The sequence below is a fragment of the Vulpes vulpes genome, chromosome 11 (genome assembly GCF_048418805.1).
Source record: "Vulpes vulpes isolate BD-2025 chromosome 11, VulVul3, whole genome shotgun sequence".
Lineage (NCBI taxonomy): Eukaryota > Metazoa > Chordata > Mammalia > Carnivora > Canidae > Vulpes > Vulpes vulpes.
The window spans coordinates 88,179,244-88,195,740 of record NC_132790.1 but is presented as its reverse complement, the minus strand read 5'-3'; the positions used below and the strand labels follow the sequence as shown (position 1 = coordinate 88,195,740).

Here is a 16,497-nt window from a genome sequence, read left to right as displayed (position 1 = left end):
CAACATGAACTTTAAAAAATCATGTCAACAGTATTACTCTTGATATTGTATGATAAAAAGGTGCTTTACCCCCATATTGTAATTTTTTTCAGTAAATTGTGAAAAAAACACATAATAAAGCAATAATTTCCAAAGAAATCAGATTAACAGTAGCCAATACAAAAGCCTATGAATCCTAGTTTTTAACATTCTTTTAGGTATCTGCATTCTTTTTTTTTTAATTTTTATTTATTTATGATAGTCAGAGAGAGAGAGAGAGAGAGAGAGAGAGAGAGGCAGAGACATAGGCAGAGGGAGAAGCAGGCTCCATGCACCGGGAGCCTGATGTGGGATTCGATCCCGGATCTCCAGGATTGCGCCCTGGGCCAAAGGCAGGCGCTAAACCGCTGCACCACCCAGGGATCCCTGTATCTGCATTCCTTAGATAAGATTCAGATTGACAGACTACAAAAGTGAATGATAAAGATTTTAAGATTTTGGTTTTTAAAATTCATAGCTATCATCTATTTTTTTTTTTTGCTATCGTCTTTATTATGGAAAAATTCAAAATAAACTTGTGGCACATAAACTGTTACAGAATTACTTTCATTAAATGTGAATGAGTTTGATAAAATTTAAGTATTTTCTCATACTTATGTTTCCAGGTAATACATTTAAATTTTTATTATTACCAATTAAGAGTGTATGAATATTTTTTTCAAATTAAGTAAAATTCACTTGACATGTTAATTTATTAACATGAAGTTTAAGGTCATGCATAAAATTGTAATAATGACAATTCAAATGAAGTAAACAGAATAAACCATTTATTAAAACACCATGTAATAAAATAAACTTTTTGATCCAATGTTACAGTGGTAAACATTTTTCCCTCATTAACATTCCACCTAAAACACAGTTTAATTATAACATAATCTGACCAGAACTTGAAAATACTTCTGTTCTTTACCGCTCAATGATTGAACAGTGGGTATAGATTTAGGTTTTCTTGATGAACCAAAGACAAAGACAGAGGATGATAGCCTACGACAATCAAAATTCCATATGCCCAAAGGTTAAATTTTATTTACCCTGTTCACTGGTCCAAACTTAAAATTTTTTTTCTTTATATCAAATAAAGATTTCATGAATCACCCTCTCCCAGTCAAAAATAAATATCAGGAACAAATTAAGGATAAGAATTGGGTTTTAAACTGCACTTTATTTGTTATTATAACATTGTCTTTTTTCTTCTTTCTTTTCAACTGATCAACTATAAGCATGCAACAAGTTCTCTTCCAAATGGAACTGCTTCCACAGCCCCTTGGATATCAGTAAGTAAATTATAAAGTCATTCAATTTGTAGCTCTCTCCTCCTTTAAAGCACTTCTAAGCAGTGTATGTGACACATACCACAGAGGTAGGAAAGACCATCTTTAATAAATTATCTTCTTAATTGTAGAGAATTTCTGAAAATAAAACTAACAAAATGCTAAACCATGCCTCTGATGAGTACCAAAAGACCACAGAGCCATCTCCTCCTGTTTGAAGAATTAGTTCCCTGGAGTGTTCTGGCACAAGGTAATGTGATCCACCAGGGCTCCAAACAAGTGCACTAAGAGAGCCTTCCACCACTCTCATTTGCCGATTCTTTGGACCACCCAATCTTGCTGGCAGAGAGGGCAGCGATTGTTCTGTTTCACCCACAGGGACATGCAGCAGTTGTGAAAGGAATGATTACATTCTCCCCAGACCACTGAAAAAGGGGGAAAAAATACATATTTTATTTTAAATTACTGAATTCAAATTATAGATTATATTATGAAGAATAATCATGTTTCATAATCTTGAATCAAGATGGCTAATTGGTCAAAATTTTTCTATCTATAAAGAAATAAAACTTACCTGTGTAAATTATACTTAAGAAGTGAGATGAAGCGCTGTGATTAGGGGACTTTCATCATTGTTTAGAATCTGTGGGTGATGTAGGATGTGGGGTGACCCCCAGTCCCTACACAGCTCCACATGCTGTCTTCCTGAAGTTAGGAGATTAAAGGACTTGAGCTTTCCTTAGATCCCAGACCTTCTCAGTCATACACTGACCTGGAGACCTTTTGAGCTTTATTTCATTGAAAAATATCCTCCTGATTTTTATTTACCAAGATAATGAGTTTTAAATGTTCTCAGTTCATAGTAGTCTATTATAAATAGGTGACATGTTTCTAAACATTATCAGCTGTACATCTACCAAGTTATTTTCTAGAAGTGGTGAAGAATTGTGTTAAGTCATCCATAAGCAGTGCAATTTCTCAGTGACAAATACATTAACTTTTCAAAGTGGCTGGCTGGAAAGAGGTCTCTCTGTGATCAAAGAAAGGTGCTCTGAACCTACAATTCCTGTTAATATTTTTTTAAACCAAGGGAAGTCACCCATAATCTGAAATACAATCTCAAATGCAGGCTTTATTCGTCCCTTGCTTGACCTATATGATAACAGAACAATGAAAAAAATAGGGAAAAAAACATGAAAAAAAAACAAACCATGTCTTTTTATGAAAATTAACTATAGGCAGTGGGAAGCACTGGGAAGTGGGAAGGGGAAATCATTCTAAGTGTTTCAGGACGAAGAAACAGGATTTGATAAATACTGCATAAATCATTGTTAAGAAGCTGTATGTAAACCATGCAAACACAAAGTACAACGTTATCCTTTCATCTTCAGAAAAGCTTTTATATATAGCGATCTAGAAGTGATGACCTCAAGAACCAGGACATAAAAACCTTTGAAGTGCTTAAAACATTTAGCCTAAGACAACTTTTGTAGTCCCAAACTATTAGCAAAATTTAATAGATTTCCATATATAAGCTGTATTGGAAAAAATCTTGAGACTTAGAATTTTTTCTGTTAGTTGAAAAGTTAAATACTGTATCATAAGAGTAGTGAAAACTGAAGTGCTTAATTAGAATAAAACCTTACTAAATGTGACCTTAACACAGATTTAAATGATGTTTTGGTAAAGTCCTTATTTTACAATTTTCTTAATAGAAAATAATGATTACTTTTTAAATTATCAAATATTTACTATGCTTGTGTCTAGAATATAGAATCAATTCTTCTTAATTACAGGCAATAAAAGGACTTGCAGATTAATTCCATTAAGCCCTTTTGAGAACCAACACATTTTATATTAATAATGGATCACTGCTTTACAGTTTATTTTTGTGTATTGATAAAGTCAATCTTAATTGCAAATTCAAACATCCCCACTGAGAGAAAACCTTCAGTTGAAAAAGCAAGAGAATGAAATTACAACATACCAACACAATCCTCTTGTTTGTTTTCAGCTTGACATCTAAGACAGGCATCTAAAAGTAAACAAATAGCAATTCTCATTCTGATACTCAGAATGCAATTTTTAAAACCCAGACACTTCAAAGTCAAATAAAAGCCCAAAGGGTTAGAGATGGAGATAAAAGACTCATTAATTTCTCATCTGAACATAACTGTTTAAAGATGAATAAAGTACAAGGCACCCTACTCATTTACTTATGACCAGGAGCAATTTCGTAAGGGTTCCTGACCCTATATTTTCACAAGCTCTGATGAAAAGATGTCCCCAAGTAACTAATAAAAAAGTTTACCAGAGGGGATGGGATGGGAAAGAGTTTTCACTGTGTATTCTCTTAAAACTGTGACTTCTACGACTGTATGATCCATATAAAATTTAAAATAAAAATAATTTTTAAAGAACCCCTTAAATACTAAGTTCTCTCTCTCTCTCCCTTTTTTTAAGAAAATGCTCTCTCTACAAATATGTCTGAATCCAAAGCATTTATCCAACAATGACAATGTATTTTAATAACTTACTTGGCAGTAAATTCTAGGAATGAGAACCTAAAAGGTACACTAGAAGTTTTCAGAATTCATTCTGTACTGCTATATTTGCTTGATGAAAGAAGTAATATAGAATATTTTAGGGACCAATAAAATGGATTCATTCACTAGCTGGAAAGAGAAGTCCAAGATGGGCAAAAGGAAGTTCAAACCAATAGGGGAAAAAAAAGTTCCTAACATAAATTGGAGAAAAAGAATTCTGTAAAAATAGATACACAGTGGAGTTGAAGCCTGCTCCTCTTCTTACACTGGATTATGTATGCTCAGGCATTTGTTTGCTCCTCTCTGCATGCTCTTACCCTAAAAAAACACACCGCCCTGGCCTCTTCGGTGTGGATTAAAAACAACCACTGCCTCCTGAGGCTTTCTTCAATCCCACAATTACTGAGTATCTACTCTGTATAAAGAGTTATGCACTGGGGACACCAAAATGACGGAGTCTGGGCCCCTGGTCTCACCAGGAAATGGGGAGGTAGGCAGGCAAACAACTAAATATCATAAGGATCATGATATAAGGGTGAAGACATGGCTCTGGTTCTGTGTAATCACAGAATTATAGTCTGTGATCCCAACTACCTCTTTCACAAATTAGGAAAACAAGACTCCAAAAGGTATGTCAAATGTCCAAGTTAACATAAATAGCCACGAAGGGTTACTCTGGCTCTTTATAATTCAACAGTACTAGCAAACCTATTTTCCTCTTCAACAAATGCTCACTGTGTCATCTGCTCCTTTCAGAATGAAGGGAGAAGAGTGGAAATCAAAGAAGAGAGTGTTAACCACATCAGAACAGGCTGACAGGCAAATTTTGGATCAAGATGTCATAATGAATCATTTAGGTGATTTATGAATTTGAAATATTAAGGAAATGGAATTAAGTGGGCTCTTTTGCAGAATCTAGAAATTTCTGGATTATGATTTTGATTGAGCTTTGATTTAGACTCATTATCAAAACCCAACCTAAGAGTGAAAAGCAACAAACAAAACCCAACCTAAATCTATAAAAATTCATAGTTTTAGATAAAGAAAATGATATTCCTAAGATCTAAAACAGAACATTTTTAAGGAGTACAATCAATTACAGCAATACCTTTTAGAATGATGCTACTAGGGTAAGGCTTAGGAAGTCTGAAAAACTTCCTTCTGTTGTCACCTGGCCACTAAAATGGATTTTAACACCTCATAAACAAAATACAGAGGTCTAGTCCAGAATACTTCCCTTAACTCAAAAGACAGCTGTTGTAAATCTGCAAAATTAATCCACAGTCACAGAATACTTGCTATAATTAGAAGGTTACTATGAATGTCAACCATTTATAGCCCATATTCTGACTTACTCTAAGTATGCCAGTACAGTTTATTTGTTGCAGTATTTCAACCATTACTTTGAATTCTGCATTTCCCTACTTACAAATCTAAAATCTTTCTTTGGGGAGAAATATAAAAAACACTTTCTGGAACACTTTTTTTTTTTTTTTAACTAAAGGAAATTTAAAGGATAAAATATTAAGCAAAGTTTGCTATGCAAAAGAAAAAAAATTAAGTTGCCTGGATAAGTTAATGATGCCACTCAAACTGGAAATTATGATAGTTTAAGTAACCGAGGCGTAAGGGAGTGGTAATGCAGACCAATAAACTGGGTGCTTTTAAGACCTAATATGCAAAATAAGTGGATCGTGTCTGAAATCAAGTTCTTTCAAAAGTAAAAAATATTGTTCCAATTTTAGCATAGGTACTGCCGAAGCGGGCACTCCAAAGTAAAAAACAAACAATATTTGAATCCCATTGTCATAAATACTCTCTGAAACAAGATTTTATGAATAAAAAACAAGTATGCTTAAAGAGAGTGGAATCTGAGATTCTCTCCATTCTAGCAGGTTTTAATGTCATCCCTTGAGAGAGCAATTGTTTATTTTTCTCCAATTCTCTCATTTTTCAGAGCAGGACACGAAGTTTTCAAACTACAGAACCTCAGTTTTTCCCACCTACCCCTAAGAAACACGAAGATCCTCTCTCCGTGTTTTGATTGTTCTATTTAAAAAACAAAAATAAAAAAAATAACTTGGATTTAGGTAGCATTGTCTTTTGCAAGGTGGTTTGAGATCTTAAAAAAAAACCCAACAAAACAGAGAGCATATGAAACGTAACAGGATGAAGCTGCTCTGAAAGGTCTCGTGTGGCCCAGTGTTTTCATTTGGAAGTACCACAGAAAAGAAGTCGAGACTTGATTTGTGCAAGAGGGCTCTCCATAAAGGTCTGACTCGGAGCAGGGCAGGATCGTTGTTTTTTTTTGTTTTTGTTTTTTCTTCAGGAAATGGCATCCTATGATAGGGAGGGGCCAGAAGGAGATGGAAGCTTTATGTTTCTGAATAAGAGGGCATCCACTCTTCCATTCCTGAGAACCTTCAATATTCTTTTTATTTTATTTAAATGTTATTTATTTATTCATGAGAGACACAGAGAGAGAGGCAGAGGCACAGGCAGAGGGAGAAGCAGCTCCCTGCGGGGAGCCCGACGCGGGACTGGATCCCGGGTCTCCGGGGTCACGCCCTGGCCTCCGGGGTCACGCCCCGGGCTGCCCCCTGTCCTTGAACCACCCTGTCTCTCCGAGGCCCATCGCGACGCGGGCAGGTCCACAGGCCTGCGCCACAGCAGTTCGCCAACCCAGACACGCGACGGCTGCCGCGCCTCCCGCCGCTGCGGGGCGGACTGAGGGGTCGCGCCGGAGGAAGCGGCCTCCGGAGCATCACCCCGGCGGGTCATCACAGCCATTAAGGTGCCCTTACTCGCCCGGGGCCTTTCACCCCGACCCCTCCGCGCTTGGCTTTCCAGAGCTGGAGCTCGCCGCACAACCCTAAGTGGCTTCTCTTCGCTGCCATCAAATGACCCAGTTTTAGTTCTTCGGCCACACCCATTCCCTACCTGGAATTACATCAATTCCTCCGCCCGCTGCCCGCGTCCCTCCGGGGCAGCCCCGCTCCCGGCGCCGGGCGCCCCCGAGCCCCAGCGGCGGCCCCCCCGCCCCGCCCCGGGTGTCGCCGAGCCTGCTTCCCCCGGCTGCCCCCGCCGAGTCGGCCCCGCGGAGGCCGTGGCGCGGCCCGGGCCTCGCGTGCAGCGCTTACCCATCACCTGGACCCTGCAGATGGCGCACGTATCGCACTCCACGTCCCAGCTCCACATGGCCACCGCATTCCACTTCTTGAGAGAGAACATTTTGTCGCCCCCGGACTTGGAGCCTGCGCTCCCGGAGTGAGAGGACACGGCGCAGGGCTCGTCGCCGTCTTCCACGTCGGCCATGGCGGCGGCGCGGAGCCGGCAGCCGAGACGTTAAATCGGGGGAGGCGGGCGGCTATGGCGGCTCCGCGGGGCCGCCCGGCGGGCCAGAGCGCCGCCTGCAGGCCGCGGACCCCGGCGGCGCCTACGACCGGGGCCGCCTCGATTGGCCGGCGCGGCCCAGTGACGTCACTGACGCCAGCGCCCGGCCGCTCGTCGCCCCGCCCCGCCCCCGGCCCGCGGGGGCCTCCCGGAGGGCCAGGCCTGCAGGGCGACTGCGCGCGAAGCCTGGATGCCCCGCGGCCCGGAGCGCCCTGCGCAGGCCCGGGGGACCCGCCGTGTGCCTCCCGGGAGCCCAGCGCCCTCACAGGCCCCTCGTTCGTGGCACCGCGTGGACCCCGCCGGAGCGGGGACCGTGTCTTCGCCCTCGGGGCCTCGTCCTCCGGATGCGGGAGACGTTTGCCTCCAGGAGGTCTTCTGACAAACCTGGTTCAGCGGTTCTCACACTTTTGGGGCTCAGCACCCCGTTATAGTCTGTCTGCTGTTTAGGAAACTTAAATCGACGGGCAGCCCCGGTGGCTCAGCGGTTTGGCGCCGCCTTCGACCCAGGTCGTGACCTTGGAGACCCGGGATCGAGTCCCACGTCGGGCTCCCTGCGTGGAGCCTGCTTCTCCCTCTGCCTGTGTCTCTGCCCCCCCCCCCCCCGTCTCTCATGAATAAATACATAAAATCTTTTTTAAAAATTGAGGGGAGGATTGAAATGCATTCATTTAAAAGTAACGGAAACAGGGGCTCCTGGGTGGCTCCGTGGTTGAGCGTTTGCCTTTGGCTCAGGTCGTGATCCTCGGATCCGGGATCGAGTCCCACATCCTTGCAGGGAGCCTGCTTCTCCCTCTATGTCTCTGCCTCTCTCTGTCTCTAATAAATAAGTAAAATCTCTATCTAAAAAAAAAAAAAAAAACTAATAGTAATAATCTCATTACAAGTTATTAGAAGGATGGTGCCCCATATAATGTAGCTTCTGGAAAACTCTCTCATAAAGAGCGGAAAGAGAGAGAATAGCTCTGAATCCTGGCATGCAAATAGTTTTGACCCGCTGGTCGCCTGCAAGGACGCCACGGACGCAGGCAGGGGTCCATGCTCCAAGAGCCTCTGCTGCTGTTTAACCTCCTCTTTTGAATGTGTAGGAGTAACACCGCTATTATCACGTGAAGGTGCCAGTTATGAAGCCTGGGCGCTTCTATTGCTAGCCTCGGGGTCATGTTCTTCTGTTTTCTCAAGCAAAGAGACAACATCTTCCTTTTTAAGAGATAAGAAAGTTGAGGTACCAAATGCCTAAGGAGATGACTCATTGCCACCACCACCTAGTGGTGGACGCCTGTAGTGTCGGGCTTGGGATTCCAAGCCTCCCATCTCTGGTTCCTGGGCCTCTCCGCCTCTCCTCAGGCCGGGCCTTGTGTCTGGATGGGGGCTAACCAAACTCCGGGAGCCAGGCTGAGGACACAAGGATCCATAAATATGTAAAAATAGAGATACGGACACAGGGTCACATTTGGCGAGATGTTATGTGTGCTACTTGTCGAGTGGAATGTTAAGTGGTGTGAGGGACAGAGGCATCCCTGAGGACTGATGCCTGGGGAAAAGCCTCAGGGAAGGGGTCAAGTTTGAACGGGGGGGGGGGGGGGGGGGGGCAGTTGGGAGGCCCTGGAGGGCAGGGTATGAGTGAAGAAAGCACACCTTTCCAAGCTGTCAGCCGGAGCAGAGCAGCAGTAGTGGTGGCAGATGTTAATCTCACCACATTAACTTTATGAGCCAGATAAAAATGCCTATAAACAAACCCAGATGCACATGTTTTGTTCATATTAAACGACCATACATCTGACTAGAGATGGTTCCAAATGTGAGATAGCTAACAAAGGAGGAAGGCAAGATGAGGATAAAAATGCACTCAAGTTGTTGGGAGCTGGCCAGTTTGAGAGGGAAAAGGAGAAAAACTCAGATGAAAGGATGAAAGCCTAGAGAATGCCTTTTTATTTTCACACTTTAACATCTCTGAAATTGGACAGAACTTCCCCTACCTGCTCCAGCTGGATTGCTCTCTGCACTTAGAAAAAACTTACTCATCTTCACTCCTTGCCAACGTATATTCATGCACTGCCCAGGAAATCACGGCACTTTCTGTGTTTCTTCCACTCTTTTGGCACTGGGTCACATAGCAAGTAAAAAGTGCTGTTACTGATGTTTATTGAACAATTTCAAGTTTTTTTAAATTGATAGCTCATAAATGATAAAAATGTTAAAATAGTAAAATAAGTATACAATGAAAAAAAAGCAAGTACTGTTAATAGACTCTCCAGAAATTCCTGAGTATGTACAAACACATAATACAACTCCTTAAACATTTTTTTAAAAAGATTGTATTTTGGGGCAGCCCTGCTGGCTCAGCAGTTTGGCACTGCCTTCAGCCCAGGGCGTGATCCTGGAGACCCGGGATGGAGTCCCACGTCGGGCTCCCTGCGTGGAACCTGCTTCTCCCTCTGCCTCTGCCTCTGCCAATCTCTCTCTCTCTGTGTCTCTCGTGAATAAATAAATAAAATCTTTAAAAAAAAAGGATTTTAAGTAATCTCTACACCCAACATGGGGCTAGAACTTACAATCTTGAGATCAAGAGTCACACACTCTACTGATTAAGGCAGTCAAGTGCCCCTAATTTTTTTTAATTGTTATATAACACACATAACGCAGTTTACCACCATTTTAAGTGTAGAGTTCAGCAGTATTAAGTACATTTACGTTGTTTTTGTTTCATTTTGTTTTTAACGAGGCTCCATGTCCAAGGTGGAACCCAATGCAGGGCCTGAACTCATGGCCCTGAGATCAAGACCTGAGCTGAGATCAAGGGTCAGATGCTTATTTTTTAAAATTATGATTCTTTTTTTTAAAATAAGTTTTATGGGATCCCTGGGTGGCGCAGCGGTTTGGCGCCTGCCTTTGGCCCGGGGCGCGATCCTGGAGACCCGGGATCGAATCCCACATCAGGCTCCCGGTGCATGGAGCCTGCTTCTCCCTCCACCTGTGTCTCTGCCTCTCTCTCGTTCTCTCTCTGTGTGCCTATCATAAATAAATAAAATTAAAAAAAAAATAAAATAAAATAAGTTTTATTTATTTGTCAGAGAGAGAGTGTGCGTGTGCACACCCAAGCAGGGGGAGTGGCAGGCAGAGAGAGAAGGAGGCTCCCCACTGAGCAAGGAGTCCAATGTGGGAGTTGATTTCAGGACTCTGGGATCATGACCTGAGCCAAAGGCAGATGCTTAACCAACTGAGCCAACTAGGCATCTCAGGACATTTACATTGTTATGCAAGCACTTTCCAGAACTTTTTCATCTTCTAAAACTAAAACTATATTCATTAAATAACTTTCTAGCTCTCCTTCTTCCCCTGGCAACCAGCATTCTTTGTTTCTGAGTTTGATTACCCTAGGTGCCTCACTGAAGTAGAATCATACAGTATTTGTCTTTTGGAGACTGGTAGCACAATGCCTTGAAGGTTCATCCTTGTTACAGCATGTGATAGAACTTCCTTCCTTTTTAAGGCCAAATAATATTCCACTATATGGATAGATCACATTTTGCTTATCCATTCCTCTGTCAATGGACATTTGAGTTGCTTGCACCTGTTGACTATTGTGAATAATGCCACTAGGAACATGAGTATGCAAAGATCTCTTCAAAATCCTGCTTTTATTTCTTTTGAGTATATACCCAGAAGTGAGATTACTGGCTCATATTACATCAATTCATTTTTCTTTTTTTTTAAGATTTTATTTATTTATTCATGATACAGAGATAGAGAGAGAGAGGGGCAGAGACACAGGCAGAGGGAGAAGCAGGCTTCCCATGGGGAGCCCCATGTGGGACTCAATCTCAGGACCCTGGGATCTTGAGCTGAGCTGAAGGCAGACACTCAACCACGGAGCCACCCAAGCGCCTCTCAATTCATTTTTCTTTCTTTCTTTCTTTCTTTTTTTTTTTTAATAAACACTCCACTAGATAAAGAGCCAGGCCACCTGTCTCCATCGAGTCTCCTTTGTTTTAGAGATCTTGGTTGATTTCAATAACTGACTATTTTGGGCACTTGTCATTTCTCCTCCTGTGCACTAAATTCCCGCTCTTAAGTTTTTTTTTTTCCTAATTTTTATCCATTTATGATAGTCACACAGAAAGAGAGAGAGGGGGGCAGAGACACAGGCAGAGGGAGAAGCAGGCTCCATGCACCGGGAGCCCGACGTGGGACTCGATCCCGGGTCTCCAGGATCGCGCCCTGGGCCAAAGGCAGGCGCCAAACCGCTGCGCCACCCAGGGATCCCCTCTTTTTTTTTTTTATTTTAATTTTTTTTTATTTATTTATGATAGTCACAGAGAGAGAGAGAGAGAGAGAGGCAGAGACATAGGCAGAGGGAGAAGCAGGCTCCATGCACCGGGAGCCTGATGTGGGATTCGATCCCGGGTCTCCAGGATCGCGCCCTGGGCCAAAGGCAAGCGCCAAACCACTGCGCCACCCAGGGATCCCTCAATTCATTTTTCATATGAGTTTTTACACATATTATTAACTCACCTGCTTTTAAAATATATATATATATAAATATAATATATATTAATATATAAAATTATATAAAAATATATTTTTAAAAAGTAATCTCTACCTCAACATGAGGCTCAAACTTACTACCCTGAGATCAAGAGTTGGATGCTCCATAGACTGAGCCAGGCAGGAATCCCTCTAGCCTGCTCTTTTTTGTTTAATAGTAACAGTAGGAAAGCTTTCCACATAAGCACTTCCTTATCCACATTATTCTCAATGGCTGCAGAGTATTCCTACTAAGTACGTTTTCTGTATTTTATTTCCCTGAGAATCTTTCAAGACATTAAGCTGTTTCCAATGTATAATAAAGTGTTGCATTAAACATCATTACAAACATTTCCTTACAAATGTGTCACAGTATATTTGTAAAGTAAGTTTCTACAAGAATACCTAGGTCAGAAGTTATGTATTTTTCATTTTGATTACATTGCCAGATTTTACACTCTTAAAATGTCAGTCGCAAATTTCAAAAAGGTCTTTTTTTCCTTTTTTTTTTTTTAAAGCAGGTACAATTTCTCAGGAGGCCTCACACATTGGATATATAAGTTCTGAAGATCTATTATATTATTTCAATTCTTACACTCTATTATTGTTTACTTTTAACATATGAGGATCTTTTTTCCTAGCTAGATGCCAAAATATTTAAGGGTGAACATAATTTACTGTAACCATTCTTACCTTCACAGATAGTTTGGTTCTACAGACTTGCCAGAACTTGATTTGTACATGGTATGAATGACAGTCTTGCCTTTTTTTTTCTTTTTTTTTTTTTAATACATTTGTTCCTTTATTTGTTTGTTTTTTATTTTGAGTAGGCTCCACATCCAACGTGGGGCTTGAACTCACAACCCTGAGATCATATGCTCTACCAACTGAGCCAGCCAGGTGCCCCTATGGTCTTGCTTTTCGTGTATGTGTGTGTGTGTGTGTGTGTGTGTGTGTGTGTGTGTGTGTGTGTGTTTAAACTTCAAAATGGAGAGGTCTTCAGTCTTTTTTATTCTTCTTTTTAATTTTTCTTGTGTAGCTACTCCAAGTGAAATAACCAGAATCATTCAATTCTAACATCAACAATAATAACTGCCACTAATATTTATATTTGGGCATGCACTTTGAAACAAGTATTGCCCAAAAATGCTTGACAGGTGTCATCTCATTCAGTGCTCATCAAATTAGACAGGTGCTAGTTTTACCTGTATCAGGGAAAACTGAGGCTAAGTGAGGCTGACTTGGCCAATGTTACACACCTGGAAATCAGCAGTTTTCTACAGAGGATTCCAGTCTATTTCATTCCCCAGCCCAGGCTTTTCATTCACACCATATCATCATGGCATATAACTTCCAGTTAATCCAACTTATCATCCATCCATTGGTCAACCACACCTCTTCCCTTCCTCATGGAGCAGACATCTTCATTAGGGGAAGAGAGGGCAAAGTGATTAGAAGTTTCCTCATTTGGGGAAGATTGCCATTTTGGGGATCATCTTTCAGAAAGTGGTTATTTCCAAATATTCCTACTGTTCAACTGTATATATACTTATGAAAGAAGATTCTTTCTTTCTTAGATAAAGATCATGACTTCCTTCAAATCATAAATTTCACATGCATATGAGAAGCCCCAGAGAGGAATCCTATCTATTTTTAACTAAGGCCAACTTGTGAAACTCACATTATATAAAATGACAAGCTTAGTAGGATTCACACTATTTTGAACTTTCATTAAATAGTCATCAAATTTTAGAATTTGAAAGTGGCTTGGTTCCAGTGAAAATTACTATTATAGAACAAGCAATATCTTCCTAGGCATGTCCGGTTGGCCATGGAAATAGATAACTTCCATAAAGATATATAGCATCCATATTCAGTATTTAGTCTGTGAAATAATGAACAAAAAATCATAAATTAAAAAAAGAAACAAGGAAGTTCAACTTCATACAATAGACAGTAAACATATGTAAAGCATCACCACCTAATAGATCCCACATGTTTCATAAATAGTTTAGGTAAATTCACCATTTCAAATCCACAATAAGCTAACAGGAACCAGGATCTGGGGGCACTGGGGTGGGGGAGATGAAGACAGGAGGCAAGGTTTGCACTAACATTTGAGGGAATGATCATCATCCACCAGAATGGGCTGATGGTTTAGAATACCGTTACCTAGGACCAAAATTCTTATGATTTTATCAAGTGCAAAATCTGCTGAGGGTGGCATCTACCCTAGTTTAGTGCCCAGGCTCCATATACACAACTCCCCTGGTGGCTGCAACTCACAGACATAGATATCGAAGAGCATACCTTTTTCTTCTTTTTACGGGTAATACTCGATTTCTTGGTATTTTTCCAAATAGATTTGAAGGTGTCCGAAGAGACTTGAGGAGTGATTATAATTTTTAAGATTGGGAGTTTACCTGAGGGGGGTGAACATAACAGTAAATGGGTAGGATATCTCATAACTCCATTTGATGGACTGGTCTTAGCTTCTGAGAAGGGCATTCTCATACATTCTTATTAACTGGGCATCTTCCCTCTCACTGAATACCTTTTCCCTATATCTTCTTGATGTGAGTGATCCATAACAATTTATTTCTGTAATAACTCATCACTCTAGTTCTTTCTTTTCCATTCCTACTGTCATATGTTTACTTGAATAATTGCAGGAGACTTCCAACTTGTCTTCCTAGCTCAGACTTCCCCAACCCCAAATCCATCCTAGAATCTACTCCCAGATTAATCATCTGAAAGTGAAATTCTGCTTTTGTCATTCATCACCTCTAATACTTTATTGACTCTTCATCTTTAGTGGACCTCTCTTGGTTTTGCTTGTCCAGCTTGCATATTAGCTTCTTTCTGGAACAGAATCTTGAATTTACTTTGGGGTTCCACTCCCCTGTCCTCCAGGGGTGGATAGACACATAACCCAGATCTGGCCAATTAGTGGATTAATTCTCCCTGTCAGAGTGGTTGGTTAACAGGTATGTATGTGACTCATGATGGTCCACTGAAATCAGGAAAAAAGTTCTTTCTTGAGTTTAAACTGGCACAATGGAAACTTATGGCCAATGCTGCCCAACTTGCTACTGTGTGGGAAGAACCTGCCTGAGAATCAAGTCAACACAAGCAGAACTTCCAGGAGATAAAGGTAGGTAGTGTTACTGAATCCCTAAATCCAGCTGGACCTGTAGCTGGAGTCACCCTGGACTTTTAGTTATACGGGTCAACAATTTTGTGTGTGTGTACTTAGATCAGTTTGAGTTGGTCTTGTATGCCTTGAAACCAAGATTTCTCACTGATTTTCCTATAAAGCAAGATTTGTGATTTATAAGAAATATATATTTAGATTATTCAGATCTCTCACATATATTTGGCCTTTGTCCATGGTTCCTGGCTCTAAAACCTTTGGAGTTTCCTGAGCAGTAAGAGAAATGTGAGTATTTTTTGATCTCTTAGGTGTGTGGGAGGGCATGGATGAAATAGGTGATGGGGATTAAAGCGTACACCTATCATGATGAGCACTGGGTCGCGTATAGAAGTGTTGAATCACTATATTGCATACTTGAAGCTAATATAACACTCTATGTTAACTACACTGGAATTTTTTTAAAAAGGAAAACTTGAAAAATATATTTGGTTCCTTGTTCTCAGTTCCTGAAAACGCCTTAGAGCTGTAAAGGTGAAATGGGTACCTTGCAATTCATAACAAACCCCTTCCCACCACACCTGAGTTTATGTAAATGAGGAGACTTTGGGACAGCACCTAAGGACAGGGCTGGTGGCCAGGGGAACTAACCATAAATAGAGGCTTAGAACATTCAGTCCTATCCCCTGATTCTCCAGGGAGGGGAAAGGAGCTGGAGATTGAATCAATCACCAATGGCCAGGGGCACCTGGGTGGCTCAGTGGTTGAGCGGTTGAGCATCTGGCCTTTGGCTCAGGTCATGGTCCTAGAGACCTAGGATGGAGTCCTGCATCAGGCTCCCCCACAGGGAGCCTGCTTCTCCCTCTGCCTGTGTCTCTGCCTCTCTCTGCGTGACTCTCATGAATAAATAAAATCTTTTTAAAAAATTCACCAATGGTCAGTGATTTAATCAATTATGCCTATGTAAAAAAGCCTCCATAAAAATCCAAAGGAAAAAAAAATCCAAAGGACAGGATTCAAACAGCTTCCAGGTTGGGAAACCAGAATGCTTCCACGTGCCACCATGCTGGGCTCCAAACTCCATGAGGACAGAGCTTCTTTGTTCAAAACCTCGCCCTCTGTATTTCTTCATCTGGCTATTGATTTGTATCCCTTAATATCCTTTGTAATAAATCAGCAATTTAGTGAATAAATTGGTTTCCTGAGTCATAATAGCTGTTCTAGCCAATTAATCAAACCTAAGGATGGGGTCATGAAAACCTCAGATTGAGCCAGCCAGTCAGAAGCACAGGTAACAATCTGGACTTGCCATCGATGTCTGAAGTGGTGGTGGTGGTGGAGGGGGATAGTCTTGTGGGACTGAGGCCTTAACTTGTGGAATTTGATGCTATCCCCAGGTAGGTAGGGTCAGAATTGAGTTGAATGGTAGGACACCCAGCTAGTATTTGGGAATGGCTTGGTGGTGTATGGAAAAGCCTACTCCCGAGGATCCCTGGGTGGCTTAGTGGTTTGGCACCTGCCTTTGGCCCAGGGCGTGATCCTGGGGTCCTGGGATTGAGTCCATTGGGCTCCC

At 41.5% G+C, this 16,497-nt stretch overlaps 2 protein-coding genes across 3 annotated transcripts in view; both read right to left on the bottom strand.

Annotated features, from left to right (window-relative positions):
* Nucleotides 1–784: 784 nt before the first annotated feature.
* RNF7 (ring finger protein 7) lies at nt 785–7,171 on the bottom strand. Of its 2 annotated transcripts, none has more exons than XM_026018527.2 (3): nt 6,997–7,171; nt 3,298–3,345; nt 785–1,735 (listed from the first exon to the last, which is right to left on the bottom strand). In XM_026018527.2, the coding sequence occupies exons 1-3, from the start codon at nt 7,169–7,171 to the stop codon at nt 1,617–1,619; spliced, it is 342 nt and encodes a 113-aa protein (XP_025874312.1). In that variant the 3' UTR covers nt 785–1,616. The 2 variants fall into 2 exon arrangements, with proteins under 2 accessions (XP_025874312.1, XP_025874314.2); XM_026018529.2 differs by having other exon boundaries at nt 7,004–7,171.
* Nucleotides 7,172–13,517: 6,346 nt separating this feature from the next.
* The window catches only part of LOC112934981 (uncharacterized), a 45,827-nt gene continuing 42,847 nt past the window's right edge, over nt 13,518–16,497 (bottom strand). Inside the window, exons 10-11 of the mRNA XM_072727024.1 lie at nt 14,084–14,196; nt 13,518–13,658 (exon numbers count right to left, since the gene is read on the bottom strand). Coding sequence (XP_072583125.1) covers nt 13,647–13,658; nt 14,084–14,196 — 125 coding nt within the window. The 3' untranslated portion in view covers nt 13,518–13,646. The remainder of the gene's footprint in view (nt 13,659–14,083; nt 14,197–16,497) is intronic.

Bases quoted from the DNA above. Each gene is read 5' to 3' on its own strand.
- RNF7 (XM_026018527.2), bottom strand. From the start codon at position 7,171: ATGGCCGACGTGGAAGACGGCGACGAGCCCTGCGCCGTGTCCTCTCAC. The intron at 3,346-6,996 runs GTAAGCGCTGCA...GTTTACTTTTAG, and splicing joins CTGCAGGGTCCAGGTGATGG to ATGCCTGTCTTAGATGTCAA. The intron at 1,736-3,297 runs GTATGTTGTAAT...CCCCTTTTTCAG, and splicing joins CAAACAAGAGGATTGTGTTG to TGGTCTGGGGAGAATGTAAT.